The sequence below is a fragment of the Panthera leo genome, chromosome B3 (assembly GCF_018350215.1).
Source record: "Panthera leo isolate Ple1 chromosome B3, P.leo_Ple1_pat1.1, whole genome shotgun sequence".
NCBI lineage: Eukaryota > Metazoa > Chordata > Mammalia > Carnivora > Felidae > Panthera > Panthera leo.
In genome coordinates, this window is record NC_056684.1 from 87,707,730 (window position 1) to 87,732,208 (window position 24,479).

General features: G+C 37.1%; 1 protein-coding gene across 6 annotated transcripts in view; it reads right to left on the reverse strand.

Annotated features, from left to right (window-relative positions):
- Window positions 1–24,460, reverse strand: part of TRAPPC6B (trafficking protein particle complex subunit 6B) — a 38,785-nt gene extending 14,325 nt beyond the window's left edge. The window contains exons 1-6 of one of the 6 annotated variants that reach the window (XR_006203782.1): window positions 16,369–16,798; window positions 15,984–16,051; window positions 14,889–15,006; window positions 13,489–13,572; window positions 11,597–11,690; window positions 10,582–10,631 (exon numbers count right to left, since the gene is read on the reverse strand). Coding sequence is in view for 5 of the 6 variants with exons in the window: in XM_042943032.1 (XP_042798966.1) it covers window positions 10,600–10,631; window positions 11,597–11,690; window positions 13,489–13,572; window positions 14,889–15,006; window positions 15,984–16,051; window positions 16,369–16,539 (567 nt within the window). In the remaining variant the exon portion in view is untranslated. Of the gene's footprint in view, window positions 1–10,444; window positions 10,632–11,197; window positions 11,232–11,596; window positions 11,691–13,488; window positions 13,573–14,888; window positions 15,007–15,983; window positions 16,052–16,368; window positions 16,799–18,022; window positions 18,706–20,739; window positions 21,168–24,302 lie in introns of those variants that run through there. The other 5 variants (XM_042943037.1, XM_042943035.1, XM_042943036.1 and 2 more) reach the window with 5 other exon arrangements.
- Window positions 24,461–24,479: the final 19 nt, after the last annotated feature.

The window sequence follows — 24,479 nt, forward strand, 5'->3', positions numbered from 1 at the left end:
TTTTTAACTTGTTAACTTTTTAACATCATTTTCAATAATACTTTTTCTTAACACATCATTTTGTCTGTCAAATCTCTTATTCATATCACTTATAATTTATGTATTTTTTATCTATTTCTTTGTTGGTTAGGAATATTTTCTACTTTAACAGATTCAAGTAGCAATGGCTTTTCAGTAAGGGGTTATTTTTCTCACACAACAAGAAGTCTAGAGGAGCTAGAGGAGAAGTTTACTAGCATTGGTTCCATGATTGATCCCACAATACCAATGTCTCTGAGAATCTTTTGGCCTTTCCCTTGTGGTAACAAGATGGCCACTGCAGTTCAAGGTAATGTGTCTGTACTCAGGACCAAAAAAGGGGGAAGGAGTCAGAGCCTTTCACATCTGATTCTTTTGTCATGAAGGCAAAACCTTCCCCAGAAATTCACAGCAGATTTGTGTTCATCTGTTGGCCACAGTGTATAACAGGATCACCTGTAGCTTGGAGAAGGGTGGGGAAGCAAAATTGTAAGCCTTTCCAGTCTTTCCAATAAGAGGTAGAAAAGGAAAGGGGGGGGGGGAGAGCAGGGGAGGGAAAGGAAGAGGGGATTGGAAATACCTGTGGACCAAGCTACAGTAGTTTTGCCACGAGTTACAAATTGACTAGAAATTTTGTATTTGAATCTTGTTACATCTTAGCTGATTTTTAAATTATAGCCTAGTAATCCAAATTGTGTTTTACCATAATTTAAACACTCTCATTGTTGGGTATCTAATCTGTTTTCAGTGTTAATCCCATATAGAAAATGCTGCCATGAATATCTTCATGTATAAAACTTTTTCCTTTCTTTGACCAGAAGTTCCCAAGAGTAAGGTTGCCAGTAATGAGTTTATCAGTTAATAGTGCATTTGAAAACTGAACTGAGGTTTTAAAAATTAGGGATTTACTTTTGCTTCTCATAATAATTGTGGTGTAACAAGTTCAGGGTTGGTATAGCAGCTCTACAATATCTTAAATGCCCTGGACTACGTCCAGATTTCTCTTTCATCAATTTTAATAGCTTTCATCTTTTTAGTCATGATATGGTTGCTTTATCTCTTGCCTCATATCTAGATTCCAGAAAGAATGGCACCACTCCCTCTTGTCTATATCAGGGGAGCAAAACATTACAAGAAACCCTCAATTTATGTATTATTTGCCAGCAATCTATAAAATTTTCTAATTATAAAGAAAGCTGGAAAGTATAATTTTTTAGCTGATAACACTGTCAGGCCTGCCAAAAATGGGAGTTCTGTTAGAAAAGAGAGTGAATATTGGGTAGGGAGCCAGCACTGTCTACATTAAAGAGTTTAGATTTCCAACTTATACCCAGTTACCAGTGTATAGCCTCACATTTTTTGCTGATTTGATGCTTAGGGGGTGAGGGGCTGGGGGTTGATTTAATAAAGTTGAAATATCAATTATTCTTTTAATTTACATTTCTTCTAAAACTAGTGTCTGAGCATCTTGTTACACATGCTGCTCACAGAAGAACAGAATTCCTATGGACTAGATTAAAAAAGGCAATTTTGTATGTGCAGAAGACAAGTGGTATAAATTAAGTAGTTACACCTCTATTTTCCAGCAAGCCACAGAATCTCTAATAGTGAACTGAGAACTCATGTTTATAAGGACTCATCTGGCATAGGATATTTTTCAGGAGTGTAGAGACAAATGAAAGTTAAAGACATTTTAAACCACTCATGTCCTAAGAATAAAGTAAGAAGACTACCAATATAGCTTTAGTGTTTATCAAGCCTTTCACAATTAAAAGTACCTTTGATTTTAATGAGAAATTGAGGAGAAAAATTCCCCCAACTCATAGGTAGAAAGCCTTAAAGTTCAGGGGCGCTTGGGTGGCTCTGTTGGTTAAGTGAGTTCAAGCCCCGCATCGGGCTCTATGCTGACAGCTCAGAGCCTGGAGCCTGCTTTGGATTCTGTCTCCCTCTCTTTCTCTGACCTTCCCTTGCTCATGCTCTGTCTCTCAAAAATGAATAAACGTTAAAAAAAAAATTTTTAAAAGAAAGTCTTAAGCTTATTGAAAAATTACACATTTTAAATGTGAATTTTTTTTATTTATTTTTTTTAATTTTTAACATTTATTTATTTTTGAGAGAGACAGCATGAGCAGGGGAGGGGCACAGAGAGGCAGACACAGAATCTGAAGCAGTTCCAGGCTCTGAGCTGTCAGCACAGAGCCTGACGCAGGGCTCAAACCCACAAGCCATGAGACTGTGAACTGAGCTGAAGTTGGACACTTAACCAACTGAGCCACTCAGGCGCCCAAAATATAAAATTTAGAGGTATTTTGAAAATTACAGCTATCAAATGGTAGTTTAATCATGTCTATGATGGGAACAGTGACAAAGTAAATTAGATTGCACCTATAATTTTTTTCCACATAAAAGATTACTTCTTTTGTTCAGGAGGATATTATATGTTTATTAAATTGTGATATTTTAATTAAAATTATATTCATTTCTATTTTTAAAAATAAGATTATTTCATCTGTGTCTTTTAGCAGAATAAGCAGTTAGAGGCCGAATTAGATTAAAAGTGGTTTAGGTTATCAGTTCTAGCATCTGGGGACAAAGATAAAAAAATGTTTTAGAGGGGTGCCTGGGTGGCTTAGTCTGTTAAGCCTCCGACTTTGGCACAGATCATGATCTCACAGTTTGTGAGTTTGAGCTCCACGTCAAGCTCTGGGCTGACATCTCAAGAGCCTGAAGCCTGCTTCGGATTCTGTGTCTCCCTCTCTCTCTGCCCCTCCCCCACCTGCGCGCGCGCGCGCTCTCTCTCTCTCTCTCTCTCTCTCTCAAAAATAAATAAACATTAAAAAAAAGAAAAATGCTTTAGAAATTATTGAGACAGGTCAAGTTGACCTGTGTTCATGCCAAGATTATATTTTGCCTATATATGTTACCAAATTCCCATCAAATCTGTAAAAAAAATGTTTCCCAAATGACGCTAGAATATTGATTTATGTGAGCTATTAGGGTTTCTGAAAAAAAAAAAAAATGGTACTGTGATCAAGTACTAGGTAAAATAAAATTAAGCTGATTATTGAGGTTTTCAGAACCTGTAAAATGTCATTAATGAGCATTAAAGATCTACAAGAGGATGGATTTCCAAAATATATTTGATCACAATACTCATTTTTCAAAGAGCATTTTGAAAAGCTTTTGTAGGTTCTGTCCAGTTAAAATTTGATGACCCCCAAAATTGTGCCAATTCCAGTTTCTGCAATCAGTCTAAGGGCCTGAGTGAACTCCCATCCTATAGCTATATTCTAGTAGAGCTTTGAAACAGTTCACCAGGCAACGTTGGCTCTAGGATTTTGTTTCCTTTTGTCACTGCATATTTGGTCCTGCTGTGGACTGGATACTTATGTCCCCCCAAAATCCATATATTAAAATCATAACCTTCAAAGTGATATTAGGAGGCAGGGTCTTTGGGAAGTGATTATTAGATTATGAGAACTCTGTCCTCATTATGTGATTAGTGCCCTTATAAAAAAGACCCCAGAGAGTTAGCTAGTGCCCTTCTGCCAAATAAGGACACAAGCAAAAACATCTGTGAACCAGGAAGCAGGTACTCACCAGACACTGAATCTCCTTGTCCCTTAATCTTGGCCTTCCCAGCCTCCAGAACTGTGGGAAATAAATTTCTGTTTCTTATAAGCCTATAGTATTCTGTTATAGCAGCCCAAATGGACTAAAGTTCTGATGACATCTCCAGTTACAAGGTTTGATTGCTAGACACAAGGAATCAAGCTGTGTCATTATGGTTAGAAGAAGCCACTGACTAAACACTTCATGCTGTCCTCAGAGTTTGTCATTCATATGGTACACTTTTCTACTTTCTGCTCTTTAAAACAGGTATGCTACTCAGTAAGGGCCCTTGATGACTCTAATTAAGATGAAGTCGTACAAAAGGATACTGAAATCCAAGCCACTTTCTAATTGCAAAAGGCTTATAAACCAAAACATTCTGTGTGATATTTTTATTCTTTATTTCCATATGTACACACAATAGGCACTGTGCTATTTACACAGATTATCTCAATGTTTACACCAATCTTATGATTTTATCCCTTTTAGCAGGTTTCTAACCTGGAGCCCACGAGCTTGAAAAGGAAAAAAATTATATCTCTATTTTTACTATCCTTCTTTTACTTAGCATTTCCTTCAGTTATAAATATAGGAAACAAACCATAGTATCATTCATCAATACCTGTGACTTTGTTAGTTAGCATCAGAAGTCCTAGATGTTTTCATATCAAAGTGTAGTTGCAGATGTTTCAGAATATTCACACAGTAGTTCAGAATACAGTAGTTATAAAACCTGCCTTTAGATCATGTCTGACTGCAGATTTCCTGTCTATAGCTTCTGGTGCCAACTAACTATAGGCCTGGAAGCCAACACCAAACATTGTAGTTGTGTGTTCTCACTCTGGTTTCACAAATATCTGCATTACTTTCTGGTATTACCTAGGTATGACTGATCTATAAATGGAAGGAACTGAGCCACAAGACTACTTCAGTTAAAAGAACACCCCACAGGTTCTTAGGCAAGCTAAACAACAGCTGTCATTCTGATGTCTTCACATAAAAATTAATTTTAATTTGTCTCTCTCTCTCTATATATATTTCTAAGTTTGTTTGTTTGTTTATTATCTTTGGTAATCTCTACACCCAACATGGGGCTCAAACTCACAATCAAGAGTCACATGTTCTTCTAAGCCAGCCAGGCACCCCTTGCCTCTATTTTAAATATATTGCCTTGTTTAACATAAAGCACATATATCGCATTTTTTTTAATGTTTACTTACTTTTGAGAGAGAGAGAGACAAAGTGCAAGCAGGGGAGGGGCAGAGAAAGAGGAAGACACAGAATCTGAAGCAGGCTCCATGCTCTGAGCTGTCAGCACAGAGGCCGACGCGGGGCTCGAACTCAAACTGTGAGATCATGACCTGAGCCGAAGTTGAGCACTTAACCAACTGAGCCACCCAGGCGCCCCTACATCACATTTTAAATACTTTGAAGTGCACCTGGGTGGCTCAGGTGGTTAAGCACCCAAGTCTTGATTTCAGCTCAGGTTATGATCTCACAGTCATAAGACTGAGCCCCACACCAGGCTCCACACTGAGCATGGAGCCTGCTTAGGATTCTTTCTCTCTGCCCCTCCCGTTTGTGCTCTCTCTCAAAAAAAATAATTTTTTGATAACATTATATCAGTACAATTGTTTCCTTTGTAGCCTTATGTATTTTATTTGTGCATTAAAAACATTATGAGAAGGAGTTCATAAACATCAACACACTGCCAAATAGGAGTCCCTGGCCCCCAAAAGGTTAAAAAACAAACAAACCCTATACTATGAGGAAATGAGTTTTCACCACTGTCCCATCCATCCCAAATATGGGTCCTGAGAGTTTTCCCCTTCAACATTCCTCCCAAGAACTCCTGCTACAGGGGCACCTGGATGGTTCAGTCGGTTAAGCATCCTACTCTTGATTTCAGCTCTGGTCATGATCTCAGTCTTAAGATTGAGGTCAGCCTCAGGTTCACAGTGAGTGTGGAGCCTGCTTAAGATTCTCTCCCTCTCCTTTTGCCCCCTCCTCCACTTGTGTTCTCTCTCAAAAGTTCTCACCCTGATGAAGACATTTGTCATGTTGTGAGCTGCTCAGGGGAGAGACCTACATGACAAGAAACTGAGAGGTGTCTCTGCCTAACACAAATGAAGAATTGCATTCTATCAACAACTCCATGAGTGTGAACTTGGAGGGTGTCCCTGCTGCAGTTGAGCCTTGTGATGGCTGCAGCCCCTGCTGATGCATGGACTGCACTCTTATGAGGCTTAGATAGATAGATAGATAGATAGATAGATAGATAGATAGATGAAATAAAGAACTGCTTCAAAGAAGGGGTTATTATCCAAAAGGGGCAGTTTGGATGAGGCTCAGTACAACTTTGGGTGAGACTGGAGAAGTATTCCTTCTGTTAGCAGATCTATAACTGATAACCCATGGATTCCCCCTTTTGAAAGAGAAAACAACAGCTTACATGGTTCCTCAGCACAAATGGCTGAAATACTTCATGATCTGTATCACTGGCTTGACTTCCACATAGTAAACGATCTCTTCTCTGTGGCACTGGGCATCTTGATGTACAATAAATCCTCTTTCCAGATGGCACCCTCCATAATGTCTTTCTCCCTAACCAAAGACCTCTGCTAGTTAGCCCTCCTGACTTAGGGATTGTGGGGATGATTACTTTAAAACTCAAATAATATAAAGCTAAAAGTAAAAATCTCCATTTATTATACAATTTACTTGTAACTTTCCAGTCTTTTTGATAGTATCATGTATATTTATACATTATATGCGCAGTATCCTGCAGTCAAATGCTCTACCCCTGAGCTATACCCCCCATGCGCAGTATCCTGTAACAAACTTCTCTTAATACCAATTAACATTCATTTACATAAATATATGTTGATCTAGTTCCTCCCTTTCACCAGCAGCACAGTATTTCCTTGTATGCCAGTACCATAATTTAATCAAGTGTCATCAATGAACACTTAACTAGGGGCACCTGGGTGGCTCAACTGGTTGAGTGTCCAACTTTGGCTCAGGTCATGATCTCTCGGTTCGTGGGTTCTAGCCCTATGTTGAGCTGACTGCTGTCAGCGCAAAGCCCACTTCAGATTCTCTGTCCCTCTCTGCCCCCACCCCCGCTTGCACTCTCTCAAAAATAAATAACACATTTAAAAAAAATGAACACTTAAATAGTGAAAATCCTTATACACACAAGTTTGCCTACTCATTTTTCCCAGCTTGAGATATATTTGACATATAACATTGTCTTTTAAGTGTAAGGTGTAGAGTGTGCTGGACTAATATGCATATATATTGCAAAATGATTACAATACTGAACACATCCACCACTTACTCCAGTTAACAAAATGTTGTGTGTGTGGTGAGAACTCTTAAGATCTACTCTCTTAGCAACTTTTTTCTTTTTTTTTTTAAGTAGGCTTCAAGCTCAGTGCAAAGCCCAGCACAGGGCTTGAACTCATGACCCTGGAGATCAAGACCTGAGCTGAGATCAAGAGCCAGATGGTTAACCAAGTGAGCCACCCAGGCATCCCCAGCAATTTTCAAATATACAGTATTGTTAACTATAGTCACCATGTTATACATTACATCCCTAGAACTTATTCATCTTATAACAAGATTATACCCTTTGACCACCTTTACCCTCATTTATTTTCTTAGGTTAAATTTATAGAAATGGAATTGCCACATTAAAGGATATCCGTGTTTTAAATTGATGTACTTTTATTTATTTATTTTTTTTAATGTTTATTTTTGCGAGAGAGAGACAGCACAAGAAGGGGAGGGGCAGAGAAAGGGAGACACAGAATCTGAAGAAGGCTCCAGGCTCTGAGCTGTCAGCACAGAGCCCGATGCAGGGCTCAAAAACAGGAACTGGGAGATCATGACCTGAGCCAAAGTTGGACACTTGACTGACTGAGCCACCTAGGTGCCGCACTGATGTGCTCTTTTAAAGGGCAGATATGCACTTATGGCAAATATGGTATGCACTATATTTTCCCCTATTTTAACATTTTAATAGTGTTTTCTGCCATGCAAATAGTTTTTAAAATTTTTGTCAACAGTTCTGTCTGCAGTAAAAAAATTAAAACACATTAACATGAAATCTACCTTCTTAAATTTTTATGTTTACAGTATTGTTAACTATATGCACATTGTTAACACAGATCTTAGAACTTTTTCATCTTGCATAAAACAAATCCTGTACTCCTTGAACAACTCCTAATTTCTCTTTCCCCAGCCTTGTCAACATGCTACTTTCTGCCTCTATGAATTTGACTACTTTGGGTACCTCGTAAAAGCAATAACCTGTTTTTTGTTTGTTTTTTTTTTTTTTTTTTTGGTCATTCTGTGACTGGCTTATTTCACTTAAGCATGTCCTTAAGGTTCATCCATGCTGGCATACTACAGGACTTTCTTCTTTTGGTTAAGGTTGAATAGTATTTCACTGAATGTATATACCATATTTTCTTTATCTGTTCTTCATCTGTTAAAGGGCAAGTTGTTTCTACCTCTTGGCTATTGTGAATAACACAAGAGACAGGAGAGTTCAAATCTTTCTTCAAGTTCTTGATTTCAATCTTCTGAATAGTCACAAGCAGGATTGCTGCATCATACAGCAGTTCCAGTTTTAGTTGTTAATGGAAATTCCATAGTATTTTCCATAGGAGTTATATCATTTTACATTCCCACTAACAGGGCACAAGGGTTCTAAATTCTCCATTGCAAAAAAATTTTTTTTGGATAATGCCATCCTAAAAGGTGTGAGGTGATATTACGGTTTCAATTTGCACTGGTGATTACTGATACTGAGCATCTCTTCATATACCTGTTGGCCATTTGTGTATCTTCTTTGGACAAATATGTTTAAGTCCTTTGTCCATTTTTTAATTGGGTTATTTTTTTGCTATTGAGCTGTAAGAGTTCCTTATATATTTTAGGTATTAACCCCTATAGATACATCGTTTGCAAATACTTTCCCCATTCGGTAGGCTACCTTTTCACTCTGTTTCCTTTACGTATAGCAGCTATTAAATTTGATGTAGTGCCATTTGTCTGTTTTTGCTTTTGTTGCTTGTTTTTGGTGTCAAATCCAAGAAAATATTGCCAAGACCAACATTATGAAGCTTTTCCTCTGTTCTACGAGTTTTTTGGTTTCAGGTCCTAAGTATCAGTCTATAATCCACTTTGAGTAAATTTTTATGTATGGTATAAAGTAAGGATTCAATTTCATTTTCTTGCATGTGGATATCCAATTTTCCTAACAGCATTTGAAGAGGTTAATTTTTTTACTATTTTCCTTTATAACACTGTACATTTTTTAAAAAGTCCTTCTCTACTACAAGATGATAAAACTAATATCTTCTTTAGTACTTCATGGTTTTATCATTTTACATGTAAACCTTTAAGTTCTTCTCTTCCCTCCCTTCCTGAGAGAAAAAGAAATTCAATTCTCCTATATTGTTTTTTGTATAACCTAACTCTCCTTGCCTCAGCTAGAAGAGACTTCTTTTTGACTACAAGTAACAAAATACAGAACCAAAAGTGGATTGAACAATATAAGGAATTTATTATCCCATGTAACACAAAGTCCAAAGGTAAAGCAGTTCCAGGATTGGTTAATTCAGAAGCACAATAAAGGTGCTTCCTATTGATGCATCGTGCTATCCTCAATGTGATGACTTTCATCTTCACGCTTGTCTTCTCTCGGTTATCAGATGGAAGAGGAGATGATAGACACACTAGATGAGCACTGACCCAACCCACTGAATAGACATTGTCCAATGAATGTTGGTGTGACTAAGCCAATTATCCACCCCTCTGCTCTTGGGAAATAGTAATTAGGGAATAAAAATAAGGATGTTAGAACCTTCACCAGTCCTTCCACACATGGGGAAAAAAGGTGAAAGTCAAAACTGTAACAGGAGTAAGTATAAAATTCCTTCCTAAAATACCTAATAGTCTTTGGCCCTGGAGTCACTGAATTCACATTTAAACTAATCTATATTACACTTTAATTACATTAATGGAGTTCTCAAGGACTGAATTCTATTAAAGTAAAATTAAGGACTAAATTCTGTTAAAGTAAAATGAACTTTTTTGCAATTTAGGCGGTTAGATATAGTATATATATGTATCACACACATAATACACAATGTATATAAAATTTTCATAGGCATAAAAATTCTTAATAGAAATAAATTATAATAAAATAAAAAAAATGTTTAGTGTACTGTTTGCTTTTCTTAAATAAAATAAATTCATAAAGCAAAACTGAAATTTGCTCATTTTTACAGAAATGATTCTGACTAATACATACTTTTTTAAATTAAAAAAAAGTTCATAATGTTTTATTTATATTTTTGAGAGAGAGAAAGAGAGCATGTGCGCATGTGCTAGTGGGGGAGGGGCAGAGAGAGAGGGAGACACAGAAGCTGAAGCAGGCTCCAGGCTCCGAGCTGTGAGCACAGAACTCAACGCAGGGCTTAAACTCATGAACCACGAGATCATGACCTGAGCCAAAGTCAGACACTTAACCAACTGAGCCAACCAAGCACCCCTGATGCATACTTTTCTTAATGCTAATTTATCAAACCCTGAGTTTTGCTTTTCTATCTGTGGTTAAATACATACCAGTCTGAGCAAATATGAATGTTTAAAATAAGGGTTCTAAATCTTGGGGTTTAGTTGTTTGAAATCAGGTTTTCATTCTGAATAGTTTTAGTAAAATCTATGTTATGGTAGAATGTGTCTTTATCTGCTTTAACTTGGTCTGTGTTAAATTAATAAAATACAATCTTACTCCTGGTTAAGAGTGCATCTTTCATTACATAAATTAGCAAATAGCTTATATCAATACAAATGTCCAACAATGTAATTAAATCATTGCTACTTGAAATACTTTATACACGAATAATTTATCTCTTTACACTGTTGAAGCCTTGCCTTGCATTTCAGTATGTTTTAGAGCTTCTGTATCATCACCTGAAATTTACCTAAAAAAAGAAAAATGAAAAATCATTCCTTGACTTAGGTACAAAGAAAACAAGCTTAAACATCAATTTTCTGTTCTATTAGAAAGTAGTTTCAATGGAGAAACCTGCTATGTCAAACAACTTTTCACACTTTTCACAATACTCAACAAAGCAAATTTCATTTTTATGAGGTGATTATTTGTTTTGTGAATAGATAGGTGTCTGCTTCTCCTCTTTGTGATTCCTACCTTTTGGGTATTTCACTGCTAATTATCATTGTGAATAAAAAGGAAATACAATGATGCTCAAGTCAATTTTATTCTTGGTTGGTAGCTCTGGTGAAAATATCTTTGGAAAGGAGTTTAGCAATAAAAGACTAGTTGGCTTTATATAGCTTTATATATAATAGATGTACTCTAGAAAACTTCAGTGTTTATTTTTGAGATAGAGAGAGAGAAAGAGAGAGAGCATGAACGGGGGAGGGGCAGAGAGACAGGGACAGAGGACCCACGCTGACAGCAGAGAGCCCAATGTGGGGCTTGAACTCACGAATCACGAGATCATGACCTGAGCCGAAGTCGGATGCTTAACCGACTGAGCCACCCAGGTGCCCCTAGAAAACTTTTTAAAAAAGACATTTTCAATACTATAGGGCAATTTGCTATCTTAAAAGAATAATGCAGAAATTTTTCCTTTAAAAGTTAAGAATCATCACTTAAGCTGTCTTATAAATTTGGACTACTTTAGCCTACTTTCTTAAATCATTACCATTATAAATTTTAAAATCTTTGAATATGAATATAGGGATGCTACATGTTACTACATTAAATGTTAAAATTGGTAAAAGTAAAACAAAATGGTTTTAGCATTTTAAATTTCCTCTAAGTTAACTCTAAGTTAACAAAAACAAACAAACAAAAACCACCAGACTTGAAAAATAATCACTAAAAATAATCACATTTTTAAGAAATGTGAATTCAACTTACAGGCAGGCATTGAAGACACTTCAGCCGTTACAATACTTTTTATCCCCAAGTTTGATAAGCCACCTCTGATTAAGCCACAGGTAAATGCCAAATACTGAAAGGAAGAAAAATGTAAAGAATATTAAGGATTTACTAAGAAAGCAATGCTATTGATAAATACGACACTGAGTCAAGCCTTCCTATTAATAAGTCATTGCTGTTTAAAAAAAAGGTAGTGGAAGAATTTTTTAAATTATTGAAAATTATGATTGTTAAAACAAGTTCCCAGCTTCCTGGCAACTAAACCATGGACACGTGACTTGGGTGCTCCAGTCAGACTCTGAATCTAGAATGAGTGAAAAAACAACCTGGAAACAGGTTATAATTAGTTCTAGAGGCAGCAAACGTGGCTGGTGTCTGTTAGTGCAAAGGACTCTAACTAGACCCTGCCTGAGGAGTGACTTGGGCTGTCTTTCTGGCTGCCCTAACCTTCTACAGTTCTTGCCTGTTTTCTGAGCTTTCTCATCAATTCTGTATGTTTTTTTCCCCTATTCAATCAGAGTTGGTGTCTGCTTTCTACAACCAAGAATCTTGATTTGTTCAAGACTTACAGCCAATCTGCTATAACAAAGAATTATCCCATTCAGAATCTCAACAGTACCAACGTGGGAAACCCTGTCATATGGAAACAAAAAAAAGGGAATGGGGCTGAGCTACAGCACAGAAAGCCAGATAAGAACAGGAACCAAAAAATAAATTATCCAAGGAATTTTTGATTATGTACATGTTTGTACTGTATGACAGCCAATAACACAATATATCTATGAATAATATAGATAATGTTATAATTACATAAATGGGTACTGATCAGTAATTAAATCTGGAGTCATGAAATTTTGACCTGGAAGGGACTTTAGAGATTGTTAATAATATAGGTACTATTATAACCAACTTTATTAATGTGGGAATTAAGGTCCAAAGGGGGTTATATAACTTATCCAATGTCACAAAACTGTAAATTGCATAGTTTAAAATTTAGATTTATTTGGTTCCAATTCCATGCTCTTTCCACTATAACTATAATGCTTTTGTTAGATAATTTATGTACAGATAAATGTTTACAGATAAATAATAGCTCATACTGCCCCAGATATTTTAATCATCTCAAAAGAACCCTTACATTAAACTTGTCAGCTTTAATATATCTGCTGATCTACTTATTGATTCCTACCTGAGATTTGAAAACAAAAACTAGACAAAACACAGAAACACAGATATACTTAACACAAAAAACGTATTCTTAGAAACACGTTAATAACAGGGAAAAATTTTTGTTTTAAGTTTATTTATTTATTTTGAGAGAGAGAGTGCACATGCAGGTGCGAGCAGGGGAGGGCAGAGAGAGCGGGAAAGAGAATCCTAAGCTAGCTCCACACTGACAGCACGAAGCCCGATGCAGGGCTCAATCTCATGAACTGCGAGATCATGACCTGAGCCAAAATCAAGAGTCAGATACTTAACCAAACTGAGCCACCCAGGCGCCCCTCAAAAAATTTTTAATTAGCTAAAGGATATTATAAATATAAACTCAGGTGAGTAGTTTTGCACAGTTAATACCAGTTTTATAAGTTTGACTATCTTTTCTGATACACCTATGCTAAATTCAAGAATCTAACATTCATCTACATTTCAATGGCATTTTGTTATAGTGTTTCATTAGTCATCATAAGCCTACTCAGCTATTGGTTAACACAGATTATTTTAGTATGATGAACACCTGTCTCCTATTTCACAGAAAAGTACTTAAACAAAAAAAAAAACAACTTTAAAACCTATTTTAAATTCAAAACTCTGTTGTGGTTGACATCGTACTCTTCCCTATGAAAATCCCAATCTTCTATTCCATTAAATACCTTAGATGCATGTTCTAAATACTGTTTTCCTGCAGACATCTGAGTAAGCAGACGAAATTTGTTGTCCTGAAGTACATAGATGCCCTGTTTCAAAAACAGAAAAAACATCCAGAGTCAATGTATGCTGTAGTCCTTAAAAATTTTCTCCTCACAACAATTAAGAGTTTTTTAAGTTATTAAAACTCTCCTTTCCATTGGTCAAATTTCTTTAAATGAAAGAGTTTTGCAGTGTGTACGCTGAAGAATTGTTGAGAACTTTATAAAGCTAATATTTATTGAAAGATTTAAGATACTATAGATACAAAGATGCAAAAGATAGTTCCTACCCTTAAAGAACTCAAAGGAATCAGAAATACATGTCCAGGTGGAATTAACAGTTATATATTATTAGCTCATATCTAGAAAGCCAATAACCAAATTCAATTCCTCTCATTAGCATTTCAATACTTACAAGGTAACACTAATATTGTTATATAAAAAAATGAAAAGTACTGGTAACTACTAGATACATTATTTTCATTTTCTAATATTTAATCAAAATGCCAAATCCACTCTAAAATATTTCCTTGAGTTTTATAAATCTATTTAAATGCATAATTTTCCACGCAATCTATTAAATTTTATCTATTATATTTTTTTCTTAAAATTTTTTTTAATGTTTATTTTTGAGAGAGACAGAGTGTGAGTCAGGGAGGGACATATATATATATATATATATATATATATATATAGAGAGAGAGAGAGAGAGAGAGAGAGAGAGAGAGAAGGAGGGAGGGAGAGGGAGAGGGAGAGGGACACAGACACACAGAATCCGAAGCAGACTCCAGGCTCTGAGATGTCAGCACAGAGACTGATGTGGGGCTCGAACGCACAAACTGTGAGATCATGACCCGAACTAAAGTCGGAGCTTAACCGACTGAACCACCCAGGTGCCCCAATCTATTAAATTTTATTTAACAAATTATTTTAATAGAAAAATGACCAACAATGCAACAAATAATGCAAGAGTTACTTAAATATGCTCTATAAATTAGACATCAGAAATTACTCTAAAGACAAACATGATATATTTGTGGTTCTACATATAATCACCATTAAGTAATGATAACTAAGGAACCAAATCCTAAAACCTTTATCATTCTGACATTCTGCTACTTTTTAAAACTTAAGATAACGTTTTTATTTGGGGGAAAGAAACAGCTATCATTACTGATAACTATCTATTTGTTCTTATACACTGTATCCTATTAGAGAAAAAAAATCATGATGTATTAATAACATGTAAGAGAAACATTTCAAAGTTGACTAGAAATTATTTTAAGTTTTATATAATAACTAAAATAGGACATTTATATTAAGTCAAAGGACTTTAAAAAATAGGCCTTAATTTGTCTAAATACCTGATGATTTGTCCTTAGATTGTCGATTTGTTTCTTGAAGACTGTAGTCCAAAAATCTTTACAAATGAACTTCATGATATCTAATTCATCCTTGAACCTGGCAGTATCTTTTGTAAACCTAAAAAGATCAACTAAAAGTAATCAGTATTTTTCCTCCAAAGAAAGCAGGAAGGTCACATTATTCACTAATTTTGAAATGCCAGAACAGCACTGAACATTTATTGATGGTCACAAAGTGATAAGCACCAAGCAAAGGAGATCTCATCTCAATTTACATTCTGTTATGCAATTACAGTATGAAAATTAGTCTACTAGCAAGCTGCAATTTTAAGTAAAATTAATTCTAGCACATTAAAAAAAAAAAAAAGCTGAGCATAATCACGGTATTGTTATATAAAATATAACCAGAGTTCAGCTATTCAAATAATGAGAAAGGAATAAGACCTTAAGACTGGATCTATAAATTGAAAAATTAGTACATACATTAACATAGACTCTAAAGAATTTCCATCCCTTGCATTTAAACAAAAATCCATTTAGGTTAAAGAACCTACTAGACCTTAAGTAAAAAAGGCAGCAAGATTTTATTATTTATTTTAATAAGCTTTTAAAAAATGCTTATTTATTTTTGAGAGCGCAAGCAAGGAAGGGGCAGAGAGAGAGGGAGGCAGAGAATCCCAAGCAGGCTCCAAGATATCAGTCCCGCACCCAACGCTGTCAGCCTAGCACCAACATGGGTCTTGAACCCACAAACTGTGAGATCATGACCTGAGCCAAAATCAAGAGTTGGACACTCAACCAACTGAGCCACCCAGGCACCCCAAAAATGCAACAAGATTTTAGACAGTACACCAAAGTTTTTAGGAAAAAAGTCTAAAATACAAATATATATTTTCTTCTGATATTAAAAGTTTTAACCGAGTTAAAATGGCATCAGAACTAAAGAGAAATTTCAATCTGTGAGTTAAAGAACACAGGATAAATACAATTTAGAAATTAAAATTAAAGTACTTCAAATTTTATGCAATCTTTTGAAATGGATCATCTTTGTTTATAACCTACCTGGAAGAAAATTTTCAAATCCATACTGCTCACCTTTCTATCAATCCTTGTCCCACTCGAAACCCCATGTTTTCCAGCTTAGTAATACAGCGTCCATTTTCCTATTTTAAAAAATAATTGTTTTGAATATTTTTAGAATACCAAAATATCAGTATTCAAAAATTGTTTTAAGATGCTGACTAAAAATATAAAAGTACTTATACTTTTTTTACTAAAACATTCTAAGAAAAAGTGAATTATAAGTTATATTTCAATTTTCTTAGTACTAATCATTTCATAAGGCAATAAGGTAAACAGGGAACTGTTACTACTTCTCAGAAACGCCAAAGCCTCTGCCTAATTACTCCCTCTACACATTTTTTTTCCATTTTCAACTATTCTTCTCTCCTCAGTTATAGAAATGAAGTCAAAGTATCACCTTTCCACCAGTCACTCCCTTTGGGCGGTCATTAAATTCTATTGTTCCTGGCTTCAAAATGTCTCTTAGAGTCATCCAAGCTTTCCAGTCCTCAATGTGTCTTAGTTGATGATCCCACCATCCTATGTCAGAAATCATGCAATTGCTTTGTTTTTTCTTTGACAATCTCATCCAGTCTTCAGACTGTAAATACTACCGCTATGCTGAAGACTCTCAAAATCCTCTGGATCATTTACAAAGTTCTCTACAATCCAGATTTCTCTACCCCTCAGGTCTCAACTTTCTACTTTTCTTCACTCACATGGGCTCTACACTGTTCTTACTGTCCTTGAATATGCCAGGCATGCTCCCACCTCAGGGTTCCTGCATGGGCAACTCTTCTTCCAGATATCCACATGACCAATTCCCTAGCTTCAAGTCTTCACTCACATGTCACCATCTCATGAGGTCCATCCCCACCCCCCCCCCGCCCCGCCCCGCTTTTTCAGGTGTACAATATAATCATTCAACAATTCTAATAGATTACTCAGTGCTCACCACAATAAGTATATTCTTAATCATCGTTATCCATTTCACCCATCCTCCCACCCACCCACATCAGTGAGGCTCTTTTTTACTATCTTCTTTAAAACTAAATTATTCCCCTTCGGAAATTCTCTATTCTGATGATTCTCAAAGCGTGCCCCAAGACCAGCAACATTAGCATCAAAAGCTGCAAATTCTGAAACCCAGTGTAATCTGTGTTTTAAAAAGCCCTCTAAAAGTAGGGTGCCTGGCTGGCTCAGTGGGTAGAGCATATGACTCTTGATCTCAGGGTTGTGAGTTCCAGCCCCATGTAGGTGATAACTGATGCCCTATCCCATTTATCTGCTTAATTTGTCTCCAAAGAACTTCTTTCATCATTTAACATACTATATACTTTACTAATTTCACATTGTCCATGTCCCTCTATCCCCACCCTCTGCTAGAATACAGCTCCAAGATGGCATGGATATTTATATAATGGAGCCTGTTTCCACTTCTTAGTGGAAGTGGAAACTTCCATAGGCCTCATTATTTGCTCAACTTTTTTTTTAAGGAACCATGTATTCTACTAATGAGGTTGTGACAACTAAATCTGTACTTTTATAGTACAGACTTCATGGGACAGAGCCATCTAGAGTTCCCACAGTTTCCTCAAATAAGGCATATTCAAAATGATATTATTTTAATGTCCTCCTCCTGTGCTGCCTCTAAAATTCCTTAACTTCATTAAAAGAACCACTATTCATCTAGTTACCCCAACCAGAAAACTGCCATTTACTTTACCTCTTTATTCCCAACCTTCCACATTCACTGCAGTCCCACGAAGCCTATTATCTACATGCTTTCAAAATCCATCTCTCTCTATCCTTACTATTTAAGTTAGCCCTTCTCTTTTCCCTACTGGTTTCCAGTTAGTGCCTTCCAAATTACCTCTTTGTTTCTAGTTTTTTCTTCCTTTGATTTACCTCCTATATTTCTGATATAGACTTTCTAAAAAACAAATCAGGTTATTTCTCTACTGAACCTTTTAACACCCTCTCCTCTTTCTTCAAAATAAAGTTCAACTCCTTAGCATGGCATTATGTGCCTTTCCTTAAATGATCCTGGTTAGTTAACCAGATTTACTAACAGCCATATATCCACAAACATCTCTCCTTCTTCCACTCTGAAATTTCTGCAGCAACTCGAGTTCCATGCGCATCCACGCCTTAGCACATGCTGTTCCACAGACTATACATCCTTTAAATTCAGTTCAAGTATCACATTCTCCCAAAAGCCTTCCTTGACACTCCTTTGGGTCCTATGCTGTCATAATGCTCTGCACACAAATATACTATCACAGTCATTCGTTTTTCAGTTATTCTCCCAACTCATTTCAAAACATGTTCAGGTGAGAACAAACAAGCATGCTCAGGTAGAATAAGTAACCCATAAGTTTTGTGGAACAATACGTTTTTTGTAGAATCACCCAAGAGTATGCTGATTAGCAGGAACTATGTTTATGTAGACATTCTCAAATACTATGATCACATAAGCTTTTGAATTATGCCCTAGTAAATACCTCCTGATTTTGCTACTTGTTCATTCACTTTGGCATCTGTGAATGCTCACTAGTGGGTACCAAATTTTTAAAGAAAATTAAACTTGAGAATATTTTATTCTCTATTAACCTTTTAAAAAATCTATTCTCCATAAATTGGTAAATGTCCAATTACGCCATTTTTAAAAATTTAATTCCTCTCCAAGCATGGTTTGAAAATCATTGATTTGAAGGGTAAAAACTACTGGTTCTTTATTTCACTTCAAAGTTTATTTATTTTATTTATTTAAGCAATCTCTACACCTAATGTGGGGCTCAAACCCATGACCCGGAGATCAAAAGCCACGTGCTCCACCAACTGAGCCAGTCAGGCACCCCCCTTTATTTCACTTCAGAATTTAATGACTTCATCTCTGAAAAGGTACATAAAAACTACAGCTTAATGTCAGGATTACGTGTCTTTCTTTTACATTTATTATGAAAAATCTGAAATACACTCAAAGTAGAGACACTAACACAATGAACCATCATACACCTAGATTCCAACATGGATTCTAGTCTTCACAGCCACCTAATTTTTTTTTTTTTTTTTTTTTTTTAACCAGGCTCCAAGCCCAAGTTTGAACTCAGGACCTTGAGATTAGGAATCACATACTGTATGGACTGAGCTAGCCAGGCACCTCTGCTACGTAACTTTTAAAAATCCTTTTGGCTTATATGTACTTTCAATTCCTTACTGTAAACAAAGTGCAATAGGAAAAGAAAGGTATTATTAGTTTATTCATTTATTTTTAAAGTAGTTTGTGTATTTGCTTATTTATTCATTTATTTTTAGTTTGTTTATTTGCTTGCTTATTTATTTATTTATTTATTTATTTATTTATTTATTTATTATGTATTTAGCTTCATGCTCAGCACAGATCCACAGGGCTTGAACTCATGACCCAAGATTTTGTTTTAATGTTATTTTACTTATTTACTTATTTATTTATATACTTACTTTATTTCATTTTTTGAGAAAGAGAGAATGCACGAGGAGAGGAGCAGAGGGAGACAGAGAAAATCCCAAGCAGGCTCCACGCTGAGCTTTCACTCCTATACTTAAACTGAGTCCTTGAGATTCTACCTCTTATTTTACAAACCATTCTCTCTTCTTCTGTCTTAATTCAGATCTTCATCATCTCCTGCCTGGACCCCTGAATTAACAACTCTTCTCACTACAAAGATCCTCTCTCTCTAACCTAAACATGGGATTATCTTCCTAAAATGCAAATGGACCATATCAGTCCCCTCTTTAACAATTCTCCACGGAGAAGGTCAAATTCTTTAATCATACAGGACTCTTTTCAGCTTCAGCTTTTAACACTTCTTACTCTCCAATCATTCAATTTAATCACAGTGAAATATTTAAGCATAAATACACCACACTCTTTCATACATCTGTGTCTTTACTTTTGCCCACTTTCCACCCATCTTTATCAACAGCATTATACAAAGAGCTTCTGACTTGAGCATGACTTAGGAATATCTCATTTTTAATAATCATTACAACTCCATGATTCTATTCCTAATTACTACCCAATACATTAATTATTCATTGAACCCCTATTCCCCAGTAACTATGATCTTATCTAGCACAGTGTCAGGCTCACAATACACCTGATAAATATTTTCTGAATGAATCAGTGAATGAATGAGGATTTCCACATATTAGAGGTAACCTCCAGGAAAATGAAGTCACTGTTTCGTTCATTACTATACTCCCAACACACAAAACCACCTCCGACACATAAGGGCACTAGATAACATTTTTTTAAATTAAATTTGTTTCCTAATTATAGTAACGCCTGCAAACTTTCCTTTAATCTTAAATCTCATTAGCCTTCTGTCTTCAAGAACGGTGAATACTGAGGGTTACAGAGAGGGGATAGGGGTTGATTCTCAAGTATGTCCAGTGGTAGTGCTGGAAGTGACAGAATTAGTAGGGGTGCCAAAATCAGCGTTGCAATGAACCCGGCCATAAATCATGGTAGCAACAAGGCTAAAAGTAAGAAATTTTGTGACCTGCAGGAATCAGATGTGGGCCTGGACCCAAAAAAAGTGTCAAACAGAAAATACAAAAGAGAAGAGGATTAAAGACTGAAGACAGCTCACAGGTTCTAGTCTTAGGATACTTGGAGGTGGACCAGTTTGTCTACACTTCGGGAGGTTTTGGGTGGCGATAAAACAGGGATTGAAGGAAAGAACTGAGAAGAAACAAAAAGTGTCACCGCGAAAGGACCTCAAGGGCCTGTGGGAGAACTCACCACCTCCCCCTGCTCCGCAGACTTGTACACTCCAGAAACCATCTCGTTATGTAGAAGCAAAAACAACGCCTCGTCCGCCATTTCCTGCTTATTCTTCCAAGCGCAGAGTTTAGGCTCCCGTTTTGGCCGGGCTCAAGGGTTCCGGCTAGCGCCTGAGCGATTTGCACTGTGGCGCCGCAGCTCCTTCAGTCCACAGCCGGTCCCTGGTTGCTAGGAGACCAGGAATTCGCTCCGTTTCCCCAAGGCTGCTACAAGAGTGAGGCCGGTACCGGGGCGAGCCCACCCCAGGGCCAACAAGCCCTCAGGCCCAACGACGGAATCTGACAGCAGCCGGAACCAAACGGAGTCAGCGGAGACCCTATCCGGCCCCTGGGCGGGGGGCGAAAATCAACTTCCGGTCCCCTCTACCCCGGCATTCCGCCAGCTCTATGATCACAGAGTTCCTTTTCCGTGCTGAACTCCTCGCGTCCCCATAGGGTAAAGGTTCCTCCTCCAGACGATATCGGAGGCGGGGGAGAGAGGGAGCAGCATAAAATAAATCAAAAGGAGCTCCCGCTGCCGTCCGTGTGTTACCTAGCTATGTGTTAGAACTGACAAGAATTAGCTTCATCAAAAGCTTTTATTTTTGCCACATGTTCAATAGGGAGAAAAGTTGTAAAAAAAAAAAAGTGAATAAATCATTTTTTCAGGCTACAAAGTTTAGATATATTGAGAAATTAGCCCAACCCATTGTGGATTAAGCCTGGGTATGCAAAAAGATTTAGAGTCATTATGGCCACAAGGAAGTTTACTGGGAGTGGGGTATAAGGGTCAAACGGGATGAAGTAAGCAAAGAACAGGACGTACTTGAAACAAAATACAGGGGCACCTGGGTGGCTCAGTTGGCTAGTGGGACTTCAGCTCAGGTCATGATCTTGTGGTTCCAGACTCTGTACCGGACAGCTCAGAGCCAGGAGCCTGCTTCTGATTCTGTGTCTCTCTCCTGTCCCTCCTCAGCTTATGCTCTCTGTCTCTCTCAAAAGAAATAAAAATTAAAAAAAGAAGAGAAGGAGGAAGAAGAAAAAAAAAGCAACTTCACTGTGAGAAGTAGTTCATAAGAATCTAGGGCAGATGTGGGATTTAACTACTACACAGATGCAAATACATAGCTAGATCATCTGCACCTCTTAAATTTTGGCAAATTCTGGCTTAAAAGTGTTGCTTAGCTTGTGATTGTTTCTTTACTTAGTAATTCACAAGGAATATTTTTCCCCCAATTAATGTTTCCCCCAAATTAACATACTGAGTTTTCTCAAGTTGTTAACAATAACCTCTCAATTCTCCATATTCTTCCACAGATATTTAAGATCATGTTCCATAATTAGAATTATGGCAGCTTTTTTCTTTCTTTCTTTCTTTTTTTTTTTTTTTTTAAGTAGTCTTTATGCCCAGTCCAAAGCCCAGCACAGGGCTTGAACTCAGGACCCTGAGATCAAGACCTGAGCTGAGATCAAGCCAGAAGCCTAACTGACTGAGCGACCCAGGTGCCCCTGGATCAGTTTTTAGAGCATCACATAAAAATTCCACCTAAGCCTTTGAAAACACTGTTAGAAAGAAAACCACAGGCCCAAAATGGAGTCATTTATGTTAGGCCCCTCACCAAACTGGAGCTTACCTCCACCAGAAATGTAGTCTTAACTGGTTAGTTACGAATATTTCTGGCCAGCACCAATAAGGTAATCTGTCACAGAGGCCCTCTCTAACCCCCAAAGATAGATGTAGTAAGCCACTTTATAAGCCCTTTTGTCCCCAAAGGAAGGTGACCTCACCTCAAATAATCCTTTTTTTGTTTATGACTTCCTTGTCCTACCTCTAAAAATCTTTCTCTTTTTGTAGCCTTTTGGAGCTCCCCCTCTGCTTGCCAGATGGGATGCTGCCCAATTCATGAATCAATTAATAAAGCTAATTAGATCTTTAAAATTTATTGTTTAGTTTTTGTTATTTAACAATAGTAGTGAATTTCGAAGATTATTTTGCAACCATAATCTTACTTTTCCCAGCACTAATATTTCCATATATGAAATCAGGTCCCTTATGTCCTGACTGCATTCTCCCTTCATCACCACCATCAATTGTTGAATTGTCCAGAATCCTAATATTAGGTCCTATGGAAGTAGGAACAGATCCTATGTTTTTGGTTGCCTCTAAAAGCATTTTCTCATGGGGGCACCTGGGTGGCTCAGTCAGTTGAGCATCTGACTTCAGCTCAAGTCACAATCTCTCAGGGCTCTTGAGTTTGAGCCCCACACTGGGCTCTCTGCTGTCAGTATAGAGCTTGCTCCAGATACTCTCCCCCCTCCACTCTGTCCCTTCCCCGCTTGCACTCTCCCAAAAAATATTAAAAAAATAAAATAAAAGCATTTTCCCATGTAAACATTGTTACATTTGGTGGTTAGGATCTACTATTACCACAATCTTATGCTTCATGTTCAATCTATTACACAGCCTTGTAGTAAGGATCATTGGATCCTAAGTATGTTTACAATCATAATTAATTTCTTATTTATCAACCCTTATCCCATTTATCCAGTTTTACTTTTTTTTCCTATAGCACTTGTCCATTTCTAACATGTTTTGTAATTTACTTATGTTTATTGTCTGTCTCCAAGCTCCTTGAAGACAAAGATCTTTTTGCACACTATGCAAGTACCTAGAAAAGTGCCTGGCACATAGTAAGTGCTCAGCAAATACTTACTGAATGAGTGAATGAGTTACATGAATGATTTTTGCTCCTGGAAGAGCCTACAAACTCCACAGAAGCAGGAACCACAGCGATCTTGTTCTAGGTTTTATCTTCAGAGCCTGGATTACTGGTGATGCTCAATAGGAGCTTTTAAAGAGACGAATTAAAATGGTAAGTAGAGTTAAATAGTGTTGTCTAATGCTTGGTGCAAGGTTGATGCCCGGCTAATAGACGATGAGAACCAAGGTAATTTACAACACTGTTTCTTGGGGAAATGTTTTCTGAGCTGTAATTCGTAAATGTATTTCTGGAACAAAACAGTTCTCATGTTGGCTCTGTACACGGAGCAGAACCACGAGCTAGAAGACACTGTCGTACACACACAACTAACAATAGGGCCGCTACTCCAGACCCCATCTTAAACCAGTTGTATAGGCCGGGTGTAGAGGATACCTGCAGTCTTTTCGTCGGTATTTTCATCTAGTATACCCTTGCAGAGGGTCTGATCAGACACTGATTCTCAGCTGGCGTGACCTAGAGATAGTTACAGTATCTACTGATTCAATTTCCTTATCAGTAATAACAGGCAGCTTATTCAAGCTTTTGGTTTGTGAGGGACAAGTTATGTAAAACGTTTCATTTAGTATCGAACAAAATAATTGTTAGCTATTACGATTAATGATTTTTCATGTTCATTTTTTGCTTCCCTCATTTTGGTTTAATCCAATGAAGGGAGGACTGCGCCACCCCTCCAACTCCTCTCTGGGCATGCGCACCAACAGAATGGCCGCACCCTTTCCTAATCTGATCATTTACTGGAGAGAGGGTTAAATAGACTCGCCTCCATCTCACTGATGTGATTAGGTGGTTAAAACGATACAGAGCACGTCATATCACAGGTTAAAAGGGCTGGAAAACTCTGCGCGCCGCGCCACAAGAGCAGGTCTGTGAGCCGGCGTCTTCGAGGACCCAGGAACTCTCAAACGCGCCCCTGCTCTGCGCTAGAAGCGGGGCCCCA